General features: G+C 42.3%; 1 protein-coding gene and 1 long non-coding RNA gene across 8 annotated transcripts in view; one reads left to right on the top strand and one right to left on the bottom strand.

Annotated features, from left to right (window-relative positions):
* Positions 1 to 13,785, bottom strand: part of PAQR3 (progestin and adipoQ receptor family member 3) — a 32,714-nt gene extending 18,929 nt beyond the window's left edge. For 3 of the 6 annotated variants that reach the window (XR_002180953.2, XR_011567246.1, XM_019962993.2), the window contains exons 1-3: positions 13,408 to 13,784; positions 7,807 to 7,969; positions 2,762 to 2,917 (exon numbers count right to left, since the gene is read on the bottom strand). Coding sequence is in view for 2 of the 6 variants with exons in the window: in XM_019962993.2 (XP_019818552.1) it covers positions 2,762 to 2,917; positions 7,807 to 7,969; positions 13,408 to 13,592 (504 nt within the window). In the remaining 4 variants the exon portion in view is untranslated. Of the gene's footprint in view, positions 1 to 2,761; positions 2,918 to 7,806; positions 7,970 to 13,407 lie in introns of all 6 variants that reach the window. The other 3 variants (XR_011567245.1, XM_019962994.2, XR_011567247.1) reach the window with 2 other exon arrangements.
* A 183-nt stretch (positions 13,786 to 13,968) lies between these two features.
* The window catches only part of LOC109560180 (uncharacterized), a 141,025-nt gene continuing 129,881 nt past the window's right edge, over positions 13,969 to 25,112 (top strand). For both annotated transcript variants that reach the window (XR_011567249.1, XR_011567248.1), the window contains exon 1: positions 13,969 to 14,239. This is a non-coding gene — a long non-coding RNA (uncharacterized lncRNA). The remainder of the gene's footprint in view (positions 14,240 to 25,112) is intronic.

Consider the following 25,112-nt stretch of genomic DNA (forward strand, 5'->3'; position numbering starts at 1 on the left):
TTTGTTTTTTTCCTCTTTAATCTACCTTGGAGTTCTGGTTCTTCTGAAAAAAGATTTACAGTTCTCCCACTAGTCTCTCTGATGATCAGATATGCTTGGGAAGAGGTAAACAAAAAACCGGTTTCAGAGAAATACAGAATAAGATAAGCAAAACATTTCTAGTATTACATACTCAAAAGCCTATTTTTAAAGATGTCAACATTTTCATGTAAAATGAGTAAGTTGTGAAAGGTGAGCAGATATGGGCAGTTTACTACTAAAATCAAATCAATTTACAACAGGGTAAATGGCATATATATTTAATTATATGCTTCCATTCCAATGTAATCAGGCCTGAGGAACAAATGGCTTATGAGCAAGTGGCTATCATTAATAATGTTCTTACATTCAAACCAAATTCTGATTTTTCACTTTGCTAGTTTTACACTCTAGCAGTGTTGCCATTTTTCTCCATTACTGTGGAGTGACAAAGATCCTACTTAAGAATTCCCAACAATCAGAGGTCTCCTGTGCTGCAGCCTACCCTCCCAGGGAGTGAAGGCTGGGGATATGGTCTGGACCCCTCATTCCAAGGGGAGGGCTCAGACAGGACAGACTCTCGTCCTGTGACTAGCAGGTCTGCTGTTCCTGGGAGAGTGGCTCAGTTTTGGCTCTGAAAGGGAAGGAACTAAAAGGATAAAAGGAAAAGAGAAAATGGTTTGGTGGGGGGCAGGAGAAAAAGAGAGGCGGGTCGATGGGGACTTTCTGAATGGGAGGTCTTGAGATGGACTTGACTGAGACATGAGATGAGGAGGGAGTTGGCCAATAAATTCAGATCAGCTGCTCTATAATTTGATCACAGTGTTTCAAATGCTGCTTACCCAAGGCAAAAACTGACTTTTCTAACTTGAGGCTCAGAAAGCAGCGGTGATCAAGAAGTCAGATAGTGTAGTAGTGTTAGTTGCTCAGTCGTGTTAGACTCTTTGCGACCCCATGGACTGTAGTCTGTCAGGCTCCTCTATCCGTGGGATTCTCCAGGCAAGGATACTGGAGTGGGTTGCCATTCCCTTCTCCAAGGGATCTTTCCAACCCAGGGACTGAACCCGGGTGTCCTGCGTTGCAGGCAGATACTTTACCATTTGAGCTACAAGATATGTTAGAATTCAGAGCAGACACATGTTAAAAACACTCACCACTCATCTGGTCTGTCTCTAGGTCTGACTCTAACTATAAGACTAAGGAAAGGAAAATATATTTCTTATATAAGAATATTGGTCAACAAAAGTCAACAAAAGTATACTTTTCTTTTTTTTCCACTGAGAGCGGAATAAAGGATAAGAAGGGAAAATGGAAAGTAGCACCTAGCTTCATAATTTTAACCAGCACTAACTTGATCTTCAATTCCAGCAACACAAAAATAAAAGATGTGTAATGTGCATCTGAGGACTCAGATAGCTATATGGTTTTAGTGAGGAAATAGTAAAATTTAATATTTCACAATAAACTGTGGAAAATTCTGAAAGAGATGGGAATACCAGACCACCTGACCTGCCTCTTGAGAAATCTATATGCAGGTCAGGAAGAAACAGTTAGAACTGGACATGGAACAACAGACTGGTTCCAAATAGGAAAAGGAGTATGTCAAGGCTGTATATTATCACCCTGCTTATTTAACTTATATGCAGAGTACATCATGAGCAATGCTGGGCTGGAAGAAGCACAAGCTGGAATCAAGACTGGTGGGAGAAATATCAATAACCTCAGATACGCAGATGACACCACCCTTATGGCAGAAAGTGAAAAGGAACTCAAAAGCCTCTTGATGAAAGTGAAAGAGGAGAGTGAAAAAGTTGGCTTAAAGCTCAACATTCAGAAAACGAAGATCATGGCATCTGGCCCCATCACTTCATGGCAAATAGATGGGGAAACAGTGGAAACAGTGTCAGACTTTATTTTTCTGGGCTCCAAAATCACTGCAGATGGTGACTGCAGCCATGAAATTAAAAGACGCTTACTCCTTGGAAGGAAAGTTATGACCAACCTAGATAGCATATTCAAAAGCAGAGACATTACTTTGCCGACAAAGGTCTGTCTAGTCCAGGCTATGGTTTTTCCAGTGGTCATGTATGGATGTGAGAGTTGGACTGTGAAGAAAGCTGAGCGCCGAAGAATTGATGCTTTTGAACTGTGGTGTTGGAGAAGACTCTTGAGAGTCCCTTGGACTGCAAGGAGATCCAACCAGTCCATTCTGAAGGAGATAAGCCCTGGGTATTCTCTGGAAGGAATGATGCTAAAGCTGAAACTCTAATAGTTTGGCCACCTCATGCGAAGAGTTGACTCATTGGAAAAGACTCTGATGCTGGGAGGGATTAGGGGCAGGAGGAGAAGGGGACGACTGAAGATGAGATGGCTGGATGGCATCACTGAGTCAATAGACGTGAGTCTGAGTGAACTCCAGGAGTTGGTGATGGACAGGGAGGCCTGGCATGCTGCAATTCATGGGGTTGAAAAGAGTCGGACATGAACTGAACTGAACTGAATGTTTAAGTTTCAGAAGACAATATATATATATTTTCCACGGAAAATCAGTAAAGGAGTAGGAGCTGATAACAGATGTTAGAGATCATGGGTCCCTTTTGAAAAATGAGTTTATGACTCCACTAGACTTTACTGTTTCTTCAATTAGTTAATTATGTGTCTATTCAGAAGTTCAAGGGAATCATGGAAAGATAAAAGACCTATACCTGAAAGGGAGTATGTAAAATGTTTTTAAGTTACTTACATTATTACAATAAAATGCATAAAATACACCGGAGACATAGCAGCCCAGTATTCCAATAGAAATTCCTGCATAATCTAATGCCATCCATCTTCGACAGGTTTTTTCTGATCGATGGCAGGAAAAGAGATGATAGCCCACGGAGCAAAGCATACAGACCTAGGGAAAATAAAACAAACATTATCAAAGTGAAACAAACAAAATGATAAAAGCAACTCAGGCATGACGTTCAGGGAAGTGGCCAGGTGAAGTCCAGGTTTTTCAGCCAAACAGACCTAGACGCGGACGCTGGCTTTGTGCATGACTATATGTCATTTTCTTAAGCCTCAGTTTCCTCATGGGTAAAATGGGGACAAAAATCATAAAGAAAGAAATCTATACTGATAGCTATTTTATAAGACAAACAATTTAAATGAGTAGTACAATAGAAGGAAATCTATCTATTGCATCTTATTTTGATCCATGAATGTTTCCTTTTAAAAACTACTTACTATAGAAGTAAGGCATGTCCTTAGAAAGATGAAAAGAAAAAAATGCAATTTGATGATATAAAAAAATAAGCCCCACCCAATCTACTCTTCAGCGATAGCCACTGGTAATACCTTTTATGTGCCTATCCAGATACTTTCAACGAACATATCAAACACCTATGATACAGAAGTCTATATATACACACATGAGAACACATTTTAAATTAATCAGATAAAATCATATTATATAGTTTGCTCTGCTATTTGTTTTTTTTCACTTAATTTAAGATCTTTTATGCCTGTATGAGACTTCATTGTATAGAGTTTAAGTTAAAGTTAAACATGGCTTTGGTGCATTCAAGGAAAAATAATTGTGACTTATGCTGACTATATGTTGCCAAATTGAGAGCAAAGCTTATCTAATTCAATCGGGTGCTGTGAAGATTGATAAGGTTTCTGTAGCTGAACTCCCTCTAGTCATTAAATACCAGCTGTGTGTCATGTACTGGGGATACAAAGATGAAGCCTCTACTATCAAAGAGATTTTTTTGGGGCAAGTGAGCAAATGGTGATGTTGGAAGTCCTATAGGAACCGTGCAGAGCACAGTTAGAAAACAGAGGAGGGAGGGAACTGGGTCTGTGGGTGCATGGGTACCCTGGAGGGTGGGAGCTGCAGGAGGAAGAAAGTCACATATTCCATAGGAGGGCTGCCGCTTGAGCGGCACCTCAGTTGCTCTGGCATTCATCAAGGACAGAAACAAAGGTGTGCGCAGGGTTACGGATGGGTCCACAGCAAAAGCAGCATATTGAACACAACACCCTAAGCAATGAATGCCATGTGGTCTTCTTCATGATATGATTAGGACAAGTCCTATACATCAAGGAGTCTTAACTTCAATATTATGGACTCTGTGATACTACTGAAGATTTTAATGCACCTTTATAGAAAGGTTGACATGAGAGGTTACAACACTAGCCTTAGGAAACAATGACTAGAGCCTACACTAAGGCAAGGACAGTGGGGATGGGGAAAATGGGCCAGATAAATGGTCATCTAGCCATTCTATTGGAGAAGGCAATGGCAACCCACTCCAGTACTCGTGCCTGGGAAATCCCATGGACAGAGAAGCCTAGTAGGCTACAGTCCACGGGGTCACGAAGAGTTGGACACGACTGAGCAACTTCACTTTCACTTTTCACTTTCATGCACTGGAGAAGGAAATGGCAACCCACTCTAGTATTCTTGCCTGGAGAATCCCAGGGACAGGGGAGCCTGTTGGGCTGCCGTCTATGGGGTCACACAGAGTCGGACACGGCTGACATGACTTAACAGCAGCAGCCATTCTATGGGGTTCCTAGGTGGTGCTAGTGGTAAAGAATCCGCTTGCCAATGCAGGAGACTTAAGAGATGTGGGTTTGATCCCGGGGTTGGGAGATCCTCTGAAGAAGGAAAAGGCAACCCACTTCAGTATTCTTGCCTGGAGAATCCCATGGACAGAGGAGCCTGGCAGGCTACAGTCCATGGGTTCCAAACAGCTGGACCCAACTTAGCAACTAAAAACAAACAACAATATACAAATCAGTCCCCACAGCCTCAATATCAACGTTCAAAACAAGGTTCCTAACTAGAGTCTGATTTCTTCTTCTGCTATCTAAAATCCTTAATGCTCTGTGGCTTTGGCTACTAAACTGCAAGTCAGAGTGCACTGACCCAATTAAACGTAACTTTAAGAAGTTATGTTTTCTATTATCCTTGAGATAAAAGGATACATCCAGAGAACATGAAGGGGTACCTTCTCACTGCCTGGAAAAGAACTCACTGCCACAGTGCTGAGTGACATAAGCAGAGTCGATGCCTCTCAGGAGGAGGTAGAAAGGTAGGCAGGCAAGTGTGAGGCACGTGTGCATCCACAAACATCTGGAGCGATTTTACCCCAAATGTCCACCGTGCAAGTGGAATTTCAAATGGCTTTTTATAATACTTTCTTCCAAATACCACTTGTTTGCTCGAATTTCTACATGAGCGTATCTTATAGTAATAAAAAGAAACAACAAGAAAGCTACTTTCATTGTGAAAAGGAAAGTAAAACTGGAAAGAGAAATATAACAGTATCAAGTGGAAAAGATTAATAAAATATAGGGTATTCACAGAGGACATGTGAATGTTTGAAGAGTTAGCCTAAACTAAAGTATGTTCTGTTTTGAAAGGGACATGTTGTTAGAGTTGCTTAAAAAAAACTGGCTGAAAAATTATCTGACATATTGAGTATGTCTGTTTTCTGGGAATTCCTTCTGTGGAATATCTCACTCCATCCAGGTAGACAGACAACCACCACCTACAAGTCCAGAAAGTGCTAAGCTGTCTCTTGCTTCCGGGCCTGTCCACACATTTTTCATGCTTCAATGCCCTGCCTCACTCTCCCTCTGGGATGTGATCTTGATGTCAGGCTGGTTTTGTTCTGCACCAGAGTCCCAATACCTGGCTTAGCGCCTGGATATAGACAGGAGATATGAAAAAAATATTTCTGGAACTGAATGTTAAGGAACTGAATATAGGGAAAGGCATTCTCAAATTTTATTTTTCTCTAAGATAGAAAGATTTCTGAGAAAGCGCAAAGCCCCTGAAATTACACTCTACTATTTAGAATGCACTATATTAATCTTATTGGTAGGAAAGCATGAGCATTTAAAAAGTTCAGGAAAGAGAAAAAAAATGTTATATGTCTTTAAAAAATTAAATGTATATCAGTATTAATACATACACTGATGATTTACCATGCTGCCTGCTGACTCGAAGAATCTGGAGAAACTGGGTGAACAAGTTATATCATAAAAATAACAAAAATGGTATTTGTAAGTAGGGCAGGTGTGCTCATGTGACTTCAGCAAGCTGTGCTGTGTGTAACAGAAAGATCACTGCACCAGCAGTTAGGAGAACAGGACTTTACTGGCCTACTGAACAGCCTTGAGCAAGTGACTCTAACACTTTAGGCATTTCTTCATTGGCAGGTGTTTTAATTATTTCATCTTCTCAGTTTTGTAATGCAGTACTTTCTTAAACCACTATGAAAATAAACATATATTCCCTGAACTAACATCAGCTGTGGCTGGGGGGATAACGGGCAGGCCGAGGGTCAGAGGAAAGCTTGTGGGATCCTCAAAGGAGATAGTATCCATATAACTAGCAGTAGAGCATAAACCAGTTTTTCTGATTATTGATTATAAGAGCATCTTAATAGTGGGCGTGTGTGTTAGTCACTTAGTCGTGTCTGACTCTGACTCGAGACCCCATGGACTGTAGCCCACCAGGCTCCTTTGTCCATGGAATTGTCCAGGCAAGAATACTGAAGTGGGTTGCCATTCCTTTCTCCAGGGGATCTTTCTGATCCACAGGTCAAAGTCGGGTCTCCTGCATGGCAGGCGGATTCTTTACCATCTGAGACAGGTAAGTATGGGCAAATGGATTCATTTCCATTTTAAAAATAGAGATAGGTTTTAAAGAGATGTTTAGGCTCTGATCAGGACAAAAATTAAACCTGAGAATGAGTATACTGTAAAAAAAAAAAAAAAAGAAAAAATAATTTTCTAATAATAACACAAAAATACAGAGTATTCTTTCCCTCAAAGAAATTAAAATCTTATTCTAGAAACTAGAATTAGAAGAAAAGGGAGAAGGGGATGTTTCCATTGTGTTTCTTAATCATTTAAGTCCAAAGTTTTGAGTCAGATGATGAAGGCCTGAAATGGATTAACACACAATGAAAGCACAGCTGTGTGGTTGACTTATGGATTCCCCTTTCAGGCAGCAGCAGGTTAACTGCTGGAAGTGCTGGCCTATGTCTGGGGAGGAAGGATGATACTTTTTTCTTTCCATTTTTATGTTTTATCTGTACTTTGCGTTTTTTTTTTTTTTTTAATTTAAAAAATATCATCTGGATTTTGGTCCATATTAGCTTTCTTCTTTAGAAACTCGTGTTTGAAAAATTATTAAACATGACTTTTAAAGGCCTTTTTACAGATTGCTGAAGAAAAGTAAAAGTGCTGAGGGACCAACACGTTAGGTCAATGGAGGAAACGGCACAGAGAAGAAACAAAGTATTTCAAATCAGGAAAGTGCAAAAGGCCCAAAGGAGATTAACATTAAAGTGAGAGAAAAGATTAATACCAGCAAAACGAGGCAACAGAATTAAGACAATAAGGAAACAAGTACAAAAGTCATAGACATATAAAAGGTGAGAAATGTTCCCAAACAAGTTTTAAGCACACAATAGGGTTCTACTTCAGTTGGCAAATAGAACACAATGAGAGATTTCTATCTCTGGATTAATCTTATAGCACAGATGTCTAGAGAAAGGAAGAAAAAAGAAATTTTCTCAATCTTTCAAACTTCATGGATTTCAAATACACTCTCAGAAAAACATACTTTGGGTGCTTCTATTAGGAAATCGAATAAGCTAGCTTACACGCTGCTTTGGGGCTCTTTGTAGCAAGTGGTGGGTGTGGAGTAAGGCCACCTGCCCAAGCCTGTGGGACCAAAGTTCTCTTTAGCAACAATAGTGCTTGTGAAACGAGACTTACCTGGAAGCAGAAGAGACAAATGGAACAAATTACAAAATCTTCTCTGGATGCACTTGCTGAAGGTAACACAGATGTCATGTCATATATTCCCAGCGTGAAGAAGAGGAAGAAACCTAACAAATGACTCCAGATGTTTACTGTCTCATTAGATAAAATGAACAAACTGGAAAAACAAACAAACAAACATGCAGCTCAGATTCAGATCTGCTGGCTCACTGGAGGCATTTATAAGGGTAGGGACAATTTGGTTGGTGGCGGACGTTATCAAATACTCGCTACTTTAAGCCCTTAACTCCATCTTGGCCTTTTTAAATTTGATGTACCATTTAGTTTAAGTTTTTCCACAACTCCATCAATCCTGGGATCTTACAGTTTTTTGTTTTTTTTTTCCCCTTCCCATCTCTTATTATATTTACCATTTCAGTTATTTATGTATAAATTCCATCTCATTCTCTAGCATATCAATTCCCTGACAACTGGCACCATTAATCTTTATGATACCACTGTTCTCAGCACAGGGTCCTGCTCAGATTAGATGCTACGTGTATACAGAAATAAACATACAGATTAAAACTGTGTGCTAGCTAACACAGTCTGACATTCAGTAATAGGCATCTGAAAACCTGCTAAGCTTAGGCATACTTCAAAATACCTTTTTAGTATACACTGGGTTTCCCTGGCAGCTCAGATGGTAAAGAACCTGCCTGCAATGCAAGAGACCCAGGTTCGATCCCTGGGTTGGGAAGATGCCCTGGAGAAGGGAATGAATGGCTACCCACTCCAGTATTCTTGCCTGGAAAATTCCATGGACAGAAGAGCATGGCAGGCTACAGTCCATGGAGTCACAAAGAGTCGGACATGACTGAGCAACTAACACTTTCACTTCAGTATATATAACAGGCAAGTGCAAAGTTAAATGGACTTGAGACAAGCAGGATAAATACAAATGGATCCACTGGAGATGTTCTTTAAGACAGGCATGCTCCAACAACTTTGCTGAGGTTGTTCTGAAATCAAACTAGTTTCCAGGTGGCATGAGTTTATTCTTTGTTGGAATAACAGGAGGTTACTTTTAGTATCTTTCCCAGCTGAGCTACCAGGGAAGCCATAAAGGAAAGATATAAGCATCTGAATGCAGAGTTCCAAAAAATAGCAAGAAGAGATGAAAAAGCCTTCCTCAGCGATCAGTGCAAAGAAACAGAGAAAACAACAGAATGGGAAAGACTAGAGATCTCTTCAAGAAAATGAGAGATACCAAGGGAACATTTCATGCAAAGATGGGCTTGATAAAGGACAGAAATGGTATGGATCTAAGAGAAGCAGAAGATATTAAGAAGAGGTGGCAAGAAAACACAGAAGAACTGTACAAAAAAGATCTTCATGACTCAGATAATCATGATGATGTTATCACTGACCTAGAGCCAGACATCCTGGAATGTGAAGTCAACTGGGCCTTAGAAAGCATCACTACAAACAAAGCTAGTGGAGGTGATGGAATTCCAGTTGAGCTATTTCAAATCCTGAAAGATGATGCTGTGAAAGTGCTGCACTCAATACGCCAGCAAATTTGGAAAACTCAGCAGTGGCCACAGGACTGGAAAAGGTCAGTTTTCATTCCAATCCCAAAGAAAGGCATTGCCAAAGAATGCTCAAACTACCGCATAATTGCACTCATCTCACACACTAGTAAAGTAATGCTCAAAATTCTCCAAGCCAGGCTTCAGCAATACGTGAATCGTGAACTTCCTGATGTTCAAGCTGGTTTTAGAAAAGGCAGAGGAACCAGAGATCAGATTGCCAACATCTGCTGGATCATGGAAAAAGCAGGAGAGTTCCAGAAAAGCATATATTTCTGCTTTATTGACTATGCCAAAGCCTTTGACTGTGTGGATCACAAAAACTGGAAAATTCTGAAAGAGATGGGAATACCAGACCACCTGACCTGCCTCTTGAGAAACCTATATGCAGGTCAGGAAGCAACAGTTAGAACTGGACATGGAACAACAGACTGGTTCCAAATAGGAAAAGGAGTACGTCAAGGCTGTATATTGTCACCGTGCTTATTTAACTTCTATACAGAGTACATCATGACAAACGCTGGGCTGGAAGAAGCACAACTGGAATCAAGATTGCCAGGAGAAATATCAATAACCTCAGACATGCAGATGACACCACCCTTATGGCAGAAAGTGAAGAGGAACTAAAAAGCCTCTTGATGAAACTGAAAGAGGAGAGTGAAAAAGTTGGCTTAAAGCTCAACATTCAGAAAACGAAGATCATGGCATCTGGCCCCATCACTTCATGGCAAATAGATGGGGAAACAGTGGAAACAGTGTCAGACTTTATTTTTCTGGGCTCCAAAATCACTGCAGATGGTGACTGCAGCCATGAAATTAAAATATGCTTACTCCTTGGAAGGAAAGTTATGACCAACCTAGATAGCATATTCAAAAGCAGAGACATTACTTTGCCAACAAAGGTCCGTCTAGTCAAGGCTATGGTTTTTCCAGTGGTCATGTATGGATGTGAGAGTTGGACTGTGAAGAAAGCTGAGCGCCGAAGAATTGATGCTTTTGAAATGTGGTGTTGGGGAAGACTCTTGAGAGTCCCTTGGACTGCAAGGAGACCCAACCAGTCCATTCTAAAGGAGATCAGTCCTGGGTGTTCATTGGAAACACTGATGCTAAAGCTGAAACTCTAATAGTTTGGCCACCTCATGCAAAGAGTTGACTCATTGGAAATGACCCTGATGCTGGGAGGGATTGGGGGCAGGAGGAGAAGGGGACGACAGAGGATGTAATGGCTGGATGGCATCACTGACTTGATGGACATGAGTCTGAGTGAACTCCGGGAGTTGGGGATGGACAGGGAGGCCTGGCGTGCTGCGATTCATGGGGTCGCAAAGAGTCGGACACGACTGAGCGACTGAACTAAACTGAACTTTTAGTATCAGTACTTGTTGTCATCTTTCAATATGCCCTAACTGGTTTTGAGTTTAAATAGGGCTTCCCAGGTGGCTCAGTGGTAAAGAACCCACCTGCCAATGCAAGAGACTTGGGTTCCATCCTTGGGTCAGGATGATCCCCTGGAGGAGGAAATGGCAACCCACTCCAGTATTTTTGCCTGGGAAATCCCAAGGACAGAAGGGGCTGCAGGCTACATTCCGTGGGGTTGCAAAGAGTCAGACATGAGGGAGCACGCACGCAAATGTATAACTCTAACACAGAATTTGCAGCAGTCACCATGGTTCCCATATTCCCATGCCATAAACACAGCGGAGTCTCACACAATCAAACTATATCAAGGATAGAGTGGATCTCGTATCATTAATGTCAGCCTTTATCCTGTACAAGCTCCAAGTATAAACACTACTTATACTGGGGAGGGGGAGAAGAGATTCAGGAATGTGAGGAAACATATCTAAGCCCAGGACTGTTTGACAGCCAGTACACATCCGTTACCTCAGAACTTTTCATGTGGTGAAACCCAGGGTAACCTGGTTAAGTGAGCAGAGAGGCACAATCATGGCACATTCCTTCCAACTAACAGTACTGGCAGAACAGCTGTGACCTACTAAACCTCTCCTTATATCTAAGAGATAGATATCGGTATCTATATAGATATAGACACACAGCTGGCCTTCTAGGCAGCTAAAAGAAGAGAGAGCAAAAGCTGAACCTGGAAAACACCAAGCTGGTAGGAAGGGCACTTAGAAGAATATCCCTAGGAGGGGAGCTACTCTTAATCAATGAGAAGTTAGACACATACTCTGATCAGCTGCAAAATCAACAATCAATTTCTTCATCAGCATCTATCCGGCTTCAAATTCAAAGGTCATGGTGTTAACAAGTCACCATTTACTGAGTGTTTATTATGTGCCAGGCTGGGTGTAGTATTTACATACACAAGGACTCATTTAGTCCTTACTACTTTCTGAAGTAGATACTATAATTACCCTCATTCTTACAAACAGGGAGAGTAAGGCAGAGAGAGGTTAACTTTTGTTCAAGGTCCCACAGCTGTGAAGTGGCAGATCTGCATACTCAAGTCTTTTTCACTCAACGGCCTGAGATCTAAAGCACTGTATTTTCACTCCTTGATCTATGAGATTTAGACCTTAACATAAGAATGCAGAGGTGGGTTTAAAGCTATTATTTAAGATAGTTCATTACCCGCTCTATCCATGTGGAACTTCACATCCACAGCAGGGGCTAGCTCTGATTTCTTGTGTAATAACTTATGCAAAGAAGGTGATGGGGAGGAAATGGCACTCAGGATTCAAACTGTCAAATGCCCTGGGCCATTTATTGAAGCCAAGCAGAGATGGACAGTGATGTCACCTTGTGACTCTGAGTTAGAGAAGAACTTCAAAGGCAGGCAGGGTGAAGGAACAGCAGAAAGACGGTGCCAAAAAGAAGATCAAGAATCAAACACATGGTTGCTGCTTAAGCAACTCAATAGCTCACATTCCAGCAGTGGGGTCTGTCACTACACTGACCTAGAGCTAACCAACATCAGTATCTCAATTGTCTTAAAGTGGGGTCCTGTAATTAAGTACATATAGTGAGTTGTAGGGCTTCCTAGGTGGCTCGGTGGTAAAGAATCTGCCTGCCAATGCAGGAGATGGAGGTTTGATCCCTGGGTCAGGAAGATCTCCTGGAGAAGGAAATGGCAACCCACTCCAATATTCTTGCCTGGAGACGTCCATGAACAGAGGAGCCTGGTGGGCTACAGTCCATAAGGTCGCAAAAGAGTTGTATAGGACTTAAAGACTGAGCATGCAGGCAAGTGAGTTTTAACAGAAATCTAGTCTAAGAACTAGAACGCTAATTTTTCAGTTTTGTTTTCTTTTTAAACTCAGGCTTTCAAGGGACTCAATTTTAAGAATGTAGATGAAGACATTCCTTTTTTTAAAGATGTTTCTATAGTGCTCTAATGAAGGGCGGCACCACCTTATAGGCCCCCTCTGCCATTGTGCTTTTCCCACACAGCGTTTTTCACAATGGTTATTACGTAATAGTGTAATTAGCTCTTTAATGTGTGTCATCCAGGCTAGAGTTCAGTAGATTCACGAGAACAAGGGCCATACTGAGGGGGCTCCATACTATCTACTAAATGCATGAATCAGGAATTTTTAAAAATTTCTATGCCAATGTGAACTTGTTTCTTATTATACCAGCATTTATCTGGCCCCAAATATCTGAATTTCCATACGGCTGCCTTAAAAATAAACAAAGCTTAGGTATACATAGGAGCAAGTATGTCCTCGCCATTGCCAGTGGGGTCGATTCCAACATGTACCCCCAATAAACACCGAATGGAATAAAGGATGTGAACCCTTTGTAAACAGCAAAGCCCCACTGGAGTTAGTGACTATGATCATTGTTACCGTCATTAGTCCATGGATCAAGTACCCCGGCGGGGGAGAAAGAAAGATCACGAAGAGAGGAGAGGTGGCAGAAAAGGATGGAGCAGCTAGGGAACAAGGGGCGCGGAGAACAGCGGGGAAAGCAGCAGGCGGACCAGACAAAAAGGGTTTAGAGGAGGAGGAGCCGCCGGCGCTCCCCACTGGCGCACCCAGCGGAGGCGGCCAGTCTGTACCTTTTGATACACAGCCTGGAAGGCAGGTAGGCCCGGTAGCCGTCGGTGATGTACGGGTTGTCCTTGAGGGACACAGGGATCTGCTCGTAGGTGTAGAGGCGGATGCCGCGGGGCACCAGGACCGGCCAGTACTGGTAGCTGCCCAGCTCGATATAATGTGCGCTTTTCAGCAGCTTCTGATGCATCCTTCCCGGCCGCCGCCGCTCCCCAAGCGGGGAGCTCACCCAGGCCCCGCCTCCCCGGGGAGGGGGCTTCGCCGCCGCCGCAGCCCCCGCCCCGGAGCCCGCGGACACCGCGCGAGGTCCTACGGCCCCGCCGCTACCCAGGCCCGGCTCCGCGAACTGAGCGTCCACCGCCGTCAGCGCCCGGGCGGACCGGGCGGTGTCGCAGCCCTCTCTGACGTCAGCACGCCGCTGCGGGCTCCACCCCTCGGCCCTGGCTTCTATCGGTGTGGTTGGCGACTGGAGGGGGCGTGGTTGGGGAGTGTAGGGGGCGTGGTTATGAAGGAAAGGGGGCGGGGCCAGGGTCCGCGCGGGCGCGCCTTTGTGCCGGGGAGGTGGGTCTCCGTAGGAGCTCCGCTACCTGAGCGCGTAGGGGCGGCGGGCCGCGTCTACATATCGATGACAAGAGTGCAAAACTGTATAGCAAGTACAGCGGGTTTTTTCTTATTCTGTGTTTAATTAGAAGCAATATATGTTTCATTGTGAAAATCAAAGAGAAAAGACTAACTGGAAGAAAAACAAGAACTAGAAGTAACTCTCACCGGTTACTTTATTCTTGGCATCTCACACACTTGGTGTCAGAAGGGACCTTCGAGGTTTTCTCGGCTAAGGTCAGTCTTTTGAAATAGTTAGAGATAGAGAAATCTAATGTACATAGGATTTTACCAAAATCGAGCATACACTGAGCCGTAAAGAAAGCCCTAACACATTCAAAGCACCAAAACCACGGAGTATTTTCTCTGACCATGATAGACTTAAACTAGAAATTAACAAGAAAACGGAAAATCCCCAGATGTCTGGAATTGAAACAAACGCTTCTAAATGTTTAGTGGATTGATGAAGAAATTGCAATGAAATGAGAAAATCTAGTGAAATGAATGATAAAAGGTGGAATATATCAAAATTTGGGGTGTAGCTTATATAATGCTTAGAGCAAATGTTATATCTTCGTCACAGACTTCAAATTATAATGCGAATGTTTAGTTATAATGGCAACTGGGGAGAACGTCAGTTTTGCATCCATGTTTGTAGAATCCTTAGCCTGTGTTTTGCTACATGTATGGTAACAGTCACTCATGATGCCAGTGATTTGTGTATCGTTATTGTACAAGTAGTATAAGTTGATGTTTGAAAGGCTGTATGGTTTACTTATAACTTCTAGGCTTTGAAGCCTTTATAAACTACCCGAATTTAAATTCAACCATTTACTAGCTATGTGTCCTTGTACAAGTATTTAACCTTTTTGTGTCTCAGTTTTCTTACTAGTAAAATAGGGATAATAACAGAACTTTGTGTTGTGAGGGTTAAGTCAGTGAATCCATAAAACATTCTTAGAAAACTGCCAAACATATTGTTAGCCCCCAAAAGCTTTATCTATTATTAGGGTTCAAGGGAAGATATATTATAAGTAAAACTAGAAAAATTTAAATAAATCCTAAATGGACTTAAACATTGTGTAAAAGGAAATGTGGGGAATCTTCTTTAAGCCATGAAGCTAAAACTAATATTTAAAAACTTACTCTGTGGCCAGTACCTTAGCTCTGCTGAAGTTTTCTGTGTATTGTTGCTATTCAGTTGCTAAGTTGCATCTGACTGTTTGCAACTGCATGAACTGCAGCCCACAAGGCTTCTCTGCTGCTGCTGCTAAGTCGCTTCAGTCGTGTCCCACTCTGTGCGACCCCATAGACAGCAGCCCACCAGGCTCCTCCGTCCCTGAGATTCTCTAGGCAAGATCACTGGAGTGGGTTGCCATTTCCTTCTCCAATGCATGAAACTGAAAAGTGAAAGTGAAGTTGCTCAGTCGTGTCTGACCCTCAGCGACCCCATGGACTGTAGCCCACCAGGCTCCTCCATCCATGGGGTTTTCCAGGCAACAGTACTGGAGTGGGGTGCCATCGCCTTCTCTATCCTTCACCATATCATGGAATTTGCTCAAACTTATGTCCATTGAATCAGTAATGCCATCCAACCATCTCTCCTCTCGCCCCCCTTCTGGGAGGCTCTTCTGAATGTATTCATGCTGGTGCCACCTGAGATTACCATGTGGCCACAGCTGACCCAAAGGTGGATCAGTGGCCCATGAGATGTAACACAAATGTCCATGCAAGTGTCATGGTAATTAGCTTTCTTCAGTCAGTTTCTTTCTTGGGAATTTGGCCTGGAGATGTGGGAAGAGTGCTTCCAGCCCAGTATTTGAAACAGAAGTAGGAAGATGCCCAGAGATCATCAGAGGCAGAGGACTGTATCATGGTAATAGTGGGACCACTGGAATGAAACACTGAGAATGGAAGCTATGTTGATTGTCATGAGACCTGCTGCAAAATGACTTCTGGACTGACTTCAATAATTTATAACTCATGTCAGTTCTAATTAAATATTTATGTGTTTTGATTTTTAAATTAAGCCTTCTTTAACACTAAATACTTAACCACCCACTTTTGAAATGAATGGACAAATATAAAAAGATAGATATACAACAATCTATGTCTGAATCCTAGAGAGAAAAAGAAGTCTGTGAATTAAAAAAAAAAAAAAAAAGGGAAAGCGTTCTTTCACTCGGGTCTGTAAGGCAGTGGAAACAGGAGCAGCGCTGCATTGGGAGCACCTCTAACAGTGACAACAGGGAGGGGAGAGGGCACAGTTCCCCTCACGTAGCAGTGGATTTTTAGTACTTTGAGGACTCTGGCTCTTTAGTTATGATGCTTGATAGAAGGCTTCAGTGGCATGCCGGATGGAGGAATAATGCCTGGTGGGGACATCCGTAGCTGCATCTAGCAGAAATCTCAGTGCCCTCGAAGGGACAGGATGGGAAGTCGTATCACATGGGCATTTGAAGTTTGGGGAAACTCAGATTGTGCCTTATTTTATAGGATGACTTTCCGTGATCTGGAATGGGGAGACATTGGGGCTCCATGAAGCATTGTGGATGAGTGAGATGTTTTTCCTTTCCTTTCCTTCCCTCCTTCCTTCTTGTATATTCTTACAAATCTAGACAGTGTATTAAAAAGCAGAGACATTACTTTTTTGTAAGTGAATGGGTTCACTTAAAAATGAAACATGGAATTCACTTAACAGAAAATAATTTTATTATCAGGTAGCATATAAATTTTTTATTCTGTTGGAACCTGTGAATATGACCTTATTTGAAAGAATGGCCTTTGCCATTTTTTCTTCTTTTTTTGCCACACTCTTATATGGTATCCAGTACTCTTCCCTGGAAAATCCCATAGACGGAGGAGCCTAGTAGGCTGCAGTCCATGGGGTCGTGAAGAGTCGGACACGACTGAGCGACTTCACTTTCACTTTTCACTTTCATGCATTGGAGAAGGAAATGGCAACCCAATCCAGTGTTCTTGCTTGGAGAATCCAGGGACGGTGGAGCCTGGTTGGCTGCCATCTATGGGGTTGTACAGAGTCCGACATGATTGAAGCGACTTAGCAGTAGCAGCAGCAGCATATGGTATCTTAGTTCTTTGACCAGGGATCAAACCCATGTCCCCTGCACTAGCAGTGTGGAGTCTTAACCAGTGGACCTTCAAGGAAATTCCTGTATCCATGTTCTTAAGGGTTCTGCTCTTAATCTTTTTTTTCTTGTCCTTTTACATACTATAGTTAGACTGTAACTGTCTTGATTTAATTTCCACATATATGCTATTAATACCACATATATGCTATTACAATGCCAGGTCCCAATTTTCATCCTAAGTTATATACTGAAATATCCAGTTTCTTATTACATATTTCCACTTGGATATGTCTCATGACACACACTGCTCCCAGGTTGGGAAAATCCCCTGGAGAAGGGCATGGCAACCAACTCCAGTATTCTTGCCTGGAGAATTCCATGGACAGAAGAGCCCAGGGGCCTACAGTCGATGGGGTTGCACAGAGTCAAGACATGACTGAGCAACTAACACTTTCACTTTTCAACACTTGCATGATTATTCATTAGGGATGTCTGTTCTTGGCTGGGAAGCAACATTCTAACCCTGCTCATTTTCAGTCATGCCTAGAGTTTTCCTTTATCACACTCGGTGACCATATACTGTTGGATTATGTCTCTGTTTAGTGTCTCAGATCCACCCTTTTTCTACATTCCTGTTGTCACTGCTGTGAAGTGAAGTGAAAGTCCCTCAATTGTGTCTGACTCTTTGTGACCCCATGGACTACACAGTCCATAAAATTCTCCAGGCCAGAATCCTGGAGTGGGTAGCCTTTCCCTTCTCCAAGGGATCTTCCTGACCGAGGAATCAAACCAGGGTCTCCTGCATTGCGGGTGGATTCCTTACCAACTCAGCTATCAGGGAAGCTCTGTGGGTTAGCCCTAGGATTTCTTTGGAAGGAATGATGCTAAAGCTGAAACTCCAGTACTTTGGCCACCTCATGTGAAGAGTTGACTCATTGGAAAAGACTCTGATGCTGGGAGGGATGGGGGCAAGAGAAGGGGACGACAGAGGATGAGATGGCTGGATGGCATCACTGACTCGATGGACGTGAGTCTGAGTGAACTCCAGGAGTTGGTGATGGACAGGGAGGCCTGGTGTGCTGCGATTCATGGGGTCGCAAAGAGTCGGACACGACTGAGCGACTGATCTGATCTGATCTGATTATTTTTTTGGCTGTGCTGGGTCTTCGTTGCAGCGTGCGGGCACTTCTCCAGTTGCAGCACACAGGCTTCTCTTGTGAACCACGGGCTCTAGAGCATGTGGGCTCAGTAGTTGTGCTGCACAGGCTCTCTAGTGGTGGCACGTGCACTTCTTTAGTTGTGGCGGGTGGGCCGGGTTGTCCCTGCAGCATGTGGGATCTTAGTTCCCTGAGCAGGAATCAAACCTACATCCCCTGCTTCAGAAGACAGATTCTTAACTACTGGATCACCAGGGAAGTCCTGTCACTGCTGTATTTTAAATCTTTATCATGTATCACTGGCTACCTCTGGTCCCCACCATCAGCCCACAGTTCAGTCTCCACCTCCATGGCCTTTAAAAGCTACATCTTATTTATTGCTATAAACAGACAGACAGACCTATAATCTCTAGCTATGCCCTACAGGATATACTTCAAGCCTCTTAAAATAATATATCTCGAGACCTGGACTGTGCTTTAGGACTGACACGAGCCTTGTCTCTCCCGGCAACTTGACCCACCAGACACAGGACATCCCGAACTTCATAGTTTCCTAAAGGCATTACTTTGTTTCCAATCTCCTTGCCTTGGCACTTGCTGCTCCCTCTGGCTGGAATGCCCTTCACCAATTTCTCCCCTTTCTTTGCCAGAATACCTCCTAGTAATTTTTCAAGCCTCTGCTGTAGCATCCCCTTCTCTGGAAATCTTTTCATTTACCCTGTTCCATGTATAAGTTCAACAGTGCTTTGTCTCTGTATCTCCATGACATGTATGCAGAATAGAGAATTTACCACACAACTGTGGAATTACCTTCTTTCTTGTAGGTATTTAGTGTCCTTTGAGGAATCTTTATTCTTTCTGTAGTTCCAGTGCCTTAGGTATTCAGCATCTTTTTTTTTCAGTAAACTTTTTTTTTGGAGATTGTTGAAGACTCCCATGCAGTTGTAAGAAATAATAGTATTATTTCTTCAGTGATAACACTGGTTTATAATATCAAAGTCGTCCAGGTATGGAATGTTTTCATCACCACAGGGGTCTCTCCTCTTGTCTTTTAATGCCACACCTACTTCGCTCTTATTCTCACCCTCTCCTTAACCTCTGGCAACCAGGAATCTGTTCTCCAGTTCTGCAATTGTGTCATTTTAAGTATATTATGTAAATGGAACCATACATTGTGTAACCTTTTAGAGTTGCCTTTTTCAACTCTGGATAATTCCCTGGCGATTCATTCAGATTGTTTTACCCAGCAATAATTTGTTTCTTTTTATGGTTGAATAGTACTCCATAGTATGGATGTACCACAGTTTGTTTAACCAGCTACCAGCTGAAGGACATCTGAGTTTTTTCCAGTTTGGGGCTATTACAAATATAGCTGTAGGAACAATAGTATACAGATTTTCAGGTAAACATATTTTTTTTGTTTACTGGGCGTAAATGCTCCCAAATGCAGTGTTTGACATGGTCATATGGCAATTGCATGCTTATATGGAACCTGGAGGAGCCTGGTAGGCTGCAGTCCATGAGGTCGCTAAGAGTTGGACACGACTGAGCGACTTCACTTTCACTTTTCACTTTCATGCATTGGAGAAGGAAATGGCAACCCACTCCAGTGTTCTTGCCTGGAGAATCCCAGGAACAGAGGAGCCTGGTAGGAGGCCGTCTATGGGGTTGCACAGAGTCGGACACGACTGAAGCGACTTAGCAGCAGCAGCAGCAGCATGGAACCCCAATCTGTTTTACAAAAATTTTTAATGGATAAAGGAATGACCTAATAGCATTGTTCAAAATCTTTAGAGTGAAGATTAGGATCAAATAAATCTGTTTTTAACTAATTGCACAATCAATCATATTAGCCACAAGAACGATATTCTAAATACACTGAAACATACTGTGGAGCAGAAATCAATAAAGCTTAAATGTGATAAGCTTCTCCATTACTCTCAGAGTCAGGGTTTTTATCCTAAACTGTTTATAGCAATAGTGAGGTTAAATTTCTCACCAATGACGTGCACACACTGCACTATAATGTTTAATCTCTAAATGGCTGTTCTTTGAAAATTACATTTAAAAGCCTCCACAAATGATCAACACAGTTTGTTAATCACTAATGTACATTAAATGTGTAACCACAAAGCCCTTTAAATTTTTTCTATTTTTATTGTGTTCTACTGGACACCATAAGGTGCTACATCCTTGATAGCATTCTCATTTCATACCAAGTCTGTCTTTTCATTTGAAATTCATACCCTGCACTTAGAATAATGTTTTTCGGGTGTCATGGAAGGTGCTTGTGATCTAGACCCAGATGGACATGAGGCTGAATATGAACAATGTCACTTACTGACAAGTTTCAGAGTCTCTCCTGGCTTTTATTTTCCTCATCTGTTAGGTGAGGATAATTCTAAGCAATCTACGTGATTTGACAGGGCTCTCAAGAGAAACATGAAATAACATGTACAAAGTGTACTATGTAAAAAGCATCAATACTGTTCAGTTCCTTTTTCCTATGGCATTTAAAAAAATTTGGATTTATCTTAAAAAAATTTTTTTGTTGAAGTATAGTTGATTTATAATATTGTGATAATTTCTGCTATACAGCAAGTGCTTCACACACATACATTCTTTTTCATATCTTTTCCATAATGGTTTTTACAGGATATTGAATATAGTTCCCTGTGCTATAGAGTAGGACCTTTTTTATCTATTCTATATATAATAGTTTGCATCTGCTAATCCCAGACTCTTTTATGGCACTTTTAATTTCCTGAGGTGTAAATTCCTAAGGTTTATTTATACACTTTGTTCATATTGTCCAGGAGATATGAGAGTAAGTTAAAAAAAATCAAATCCAAGGAAATATTGAAGGGTAGCTGGTATAATCTGCTAAAGGGCCTTCTTAATATTAAAGGTAGATATTAGTATGAAGAAAAACAATTATGTACCATTGAAAAAGTTGACTTCTTGGGACACAAACTCTATTTTCATATTTCTTGACTTCTTTTTCTTGTTATTGAATATATATCCACTATAATTCAGTTCAACTAAGTGAAGGAGTTGTGTTTCTTAATTTGGACTAATATATTTTTATTTTGAATAATTACATGCTATCAGAAACAAGATCAACACTGACAGAGCCAAAATTTTAAACAAACACCCACTTGGCAAATGGCCAGGAGCACAGATCAAGACCTGCTTGGAGTGATCACCATGTATAACAAGCAGGAATAGTAGCTTTCCGATCATTTTGTATCTGATTTGAATTGATACATTTGATAGTGGTAGCCATTCCATCTGACTACTTGCTCTGCAGAATTTAGGAAAATAAGTGTAATTGATGAAAAATGCAAGTTGACCTCATTTTGTATTTTTCAATGGCAGCTTTGCATTACTCTGAGGGGCCTCTGTATGTCATAAAGAAGAATGAGAAGAGACATTGACCAGGAACAGAAAGGAGCTACTCTACGATAAAAAGTGATTGGGTGTTTCAACTCTATTGAGGCTAATAAAGAAATAGATTTAAATAGTGGCATTAAACCAAAAACATCAAGGTTTGACTCTGTCCTCTGGCAACTAGTTAGCACATGGGTGAGATAGGACTGCATCACTTGTTTCCATGAGCCCAACACAAAGGTCTAAGTGATTTTAGTCTTCTTCAGGAAGACCCCTGGAGAAGGCAATGGCACCCTACTCCAGTACTCTTGCCTGGAGGATCCCATGGATGGAGGAGCCTGGTAGGCTCCAGTCCATGGGGTCGCTAAGAGTCAGACACGACTGAGTGACTTCACGACTGAGTGACTTCACTTTCACTTTTCACTTTCATGCATTGGAGAAGGAAATGGCAACCCACTCCAGTGTTCTTGCCTGGAGAATCCCAGGGACGGGGGAGCCTGATGGGCTGCCGTCTATGGGGTCGCACAGAGTCGGACACGACTGAAGTGACTTAGCAGTAGCAGGAAGACCCCACTAAAATATATGTTCAAATCACCTTGGTGATAGGATCCATTAGCCCTTGACCTGGAGTAGTTTACCAGGTCAGCTAGTATCTACCTAGATTGGAGCCCTGTGAAAATGAAGTACAGGAAGTTTAGTTTTGTTGAAAGTGAGGAAGATTACGGGAAGCTGGCATCAAGTGCTTATAAGGAAAAACAAATGAGGAGCTAAAAAAAAGAGGTGGGAGACAGGGAAAAGGAAGCAGGAGCCCCCTGGGGTCTTGCAGGATCAGCAGACTGGGAACTTTTCAAGAGCATGAAATATGTCTAGTTCCCATTGTACACCATGATGAATACCACAGACTGAATACCAGAGTGCCTGGAACGTAGCATGTGCAAAGTTGCATTAGTCGTGTCCAACTTGTTCCCATGGACTGTAGCCTGCCGGGCTCCTCTGTCCATAGGATTTTCCAGGCCAGAATACTGGAGTGGGCTGTCATTTCCTCTCCAGGGGATCTTCCCATCCCAGGGATCAAACCCAAGTCTTTTAAATCTCTTGTATTAGCAAGTGGGTACTTTACCTAGTGGTAACTGAGAAGCCTGGAACACAGTAGGTGCACAGCAAATCTATTGAATAGATATTCTAAAATTGTGCTTAGTCGCTAAATTGTGTCTGAATCATTGTGACCCCATGGACGTAACCCGCCAGGTCCTCTATCCATGGGATTTCCCAGGCAAGAATACTGGAGTGGGTTGCCATTTACTCCTCTCGGGGATCTTCCCATTCAGGGACTGAACCCACATCTCCTGCATCTCCTGCATTGGCAGGCTGATTCTTTATTGCTGAGCCAACTGGGAAGCCTGTTCTAAAATTGGGAGGTGTGTCTATTCTGAAAAGAGAACTGGAGCTTCTTAAATTTATGTACCTAACCAAAGTTTGCTTGAGCCTGGCCCTGCTGGAGATTGTCGAGCCACAGTGTGGATGGATGAGGTTATGGAATTCTTTCTGTAATATCTTTAGAAACAAGATTCTTGTCTGTCTGGAAGGGTTTCTATGAAAAAATAAGAATGATCAGAATAATTTGATGAACCTCTGACTCTTTTCATCTTTGAGATTTTTAAATTTTCGTTTTTTAATTTCAAGAAGTGCAAAAATGCATTTATGACTAACATGACCATCTTGCAAATGACAGCCATCATTTGTTGAGAGTCCATTGTATGCCAGGCAGCACGCTGAGTATGAAACCTGAACATTGCGGAACTGGCAGATTTTTGAGAATTCCTGTGGATTCTGCCATGTAGTGACACAGTACTCCTGCAGGTGTCAGTCTTTCCCTGCAGAATGTTACCCATTGAGCCCTTGACTTGAGCCTTGTTCTGAGATAGGGCCTGAGAAAACAGTGGTTTTTAAAGTTTGTACTCTAAGGTTAAAAAAAAAAAAAGATTTATTTATTACCTATATCTGAGCTGATTTCCTACATATGAATCAGCCTGACAGTAAGGTAAAATTAAAAGTTAAGAAAGTTAGTTGCGACCCTGTGGACTGTAACCCACCAGGTTCCTCATGTCCATGGAATTTTCTAGGCCAGAATACTAGAGTGGATTGCCATTTCCTCCTCCAGGGAATCTTCCTGACCCAGGGATTGAACCCAGGTCTCCTGCATTGCAGGCAGATTCTTTACCATTTGAGCTACCAGGGAAGCCCTTAGAAAGTTAAATTAACGGCATTAAAAAAAAAAAAAGAAACCTTGATGATTAAGTTCACATACTTTTTGAATAGCTTTGCAGTTTGACCTTACCTTTAGCTTAAAAGAAGATAATTTGTTGTATTATTTTCTTTAGGAAAACCGAAACAAAGACTTTTTTTGAAAGGCAAGCTCCAGCTCAGATGAATGAAAAGCTTCTGGCCTCTGCTTATGCCTCATTTTGAACTGTCCTCTCCACCTCATTTATGTTTTCTCGGAAGGGCTAGTGTGACTGAGCTTGGGAAAATGACTGGTCAAATCAGATTGGTTCCTGGGTAGAGGCACAGTTCATCAGCCTTACTCACCTCCACCTGGGCCTCAGCTTGACCTTCCAGCGTGTGCTGCGGCAGATGCTTAGCGTGCGTGCATGCTCGGTCACTCAGTTGTGTCCAACTCTTTGCGACCCCGTGGACTGTAGCCCACCAGGCTCCTCTGTCTATGGGATTTCCCAGGCAAGAATACCAGAGTTGGTTGCCATGCCCTCCTCTAGGGTATCTTCCCGACCCAGGGATCAAACTCACGTCTCCTGCATTGGCAGGAGGATTCTTTACCAGTCGTGCTTAGATTTATGTGTGTGTGCTAAGTCGCTTCAGTCATATCCGACTCTGCAACTCTATGGACCCACCAGGCTCCTTGGTCCATGGGTTTCTCCAGGCAAGAATACTGGGAGTGGGTTTCCATGCCCTGCTTCAGGGGATCTCCTCAACCCAGGGGTTGAACCCTTGTCTCTGGCATCTACCTGCATTGGCAAGGAGGTTCTTTACCTCTAGTGCCACCTGGGAAGCCCCATGCTCAGGGTATAGCCCTTCAGAGACATGCCAGGACAGGATGGAAGAGTAAAGCAGAGTTAGCAGCATGCCCAGAAATAGCAATTTTAAAATGACTATCCCATGGTATTTACAAAAACACTCTTCTAGGCTTCCATCACTTTCTTGTTGCTTCTGGGCAAATGCGCAAAATATTTTTACCCCTGCAGCTCTGGTGAGGCAGTGTGTCATACACAGAGACAGCATCTGATTTTCTTGTACACTTTTGAAACATGTAGAGTTTCATATCTCAGAGCTGTGGAAATTTTACCTCTTCCATCAGACCAGCTCTGATGGCAGTACTTCTTAGAGTGTGGTCTGTTGATCATGTGCATCGGACTCTAGGGGATCTTAGTTAAGGGGAAAAAAGAAAAAGCAAAG

Source organism: Bos indicus, chromosome 6 (genome assembly GCF_029378745.1).
Source record: "Bos indicus isolate NIAB-ARS_2022 breed Sahiwal x Tharparkar chromosome 6, NIAB-ARS_B.indTharparkar_mat_pri_1.0, whole genome shotgun sequence".
In the NCBI taxonomy this organism is placed as follows: domain Eukaryota; kingdom Metazoa; phylum Chordata; class Mammalia; order Artiodactyla; family Bovidae; genus Bos; species Bos indicus.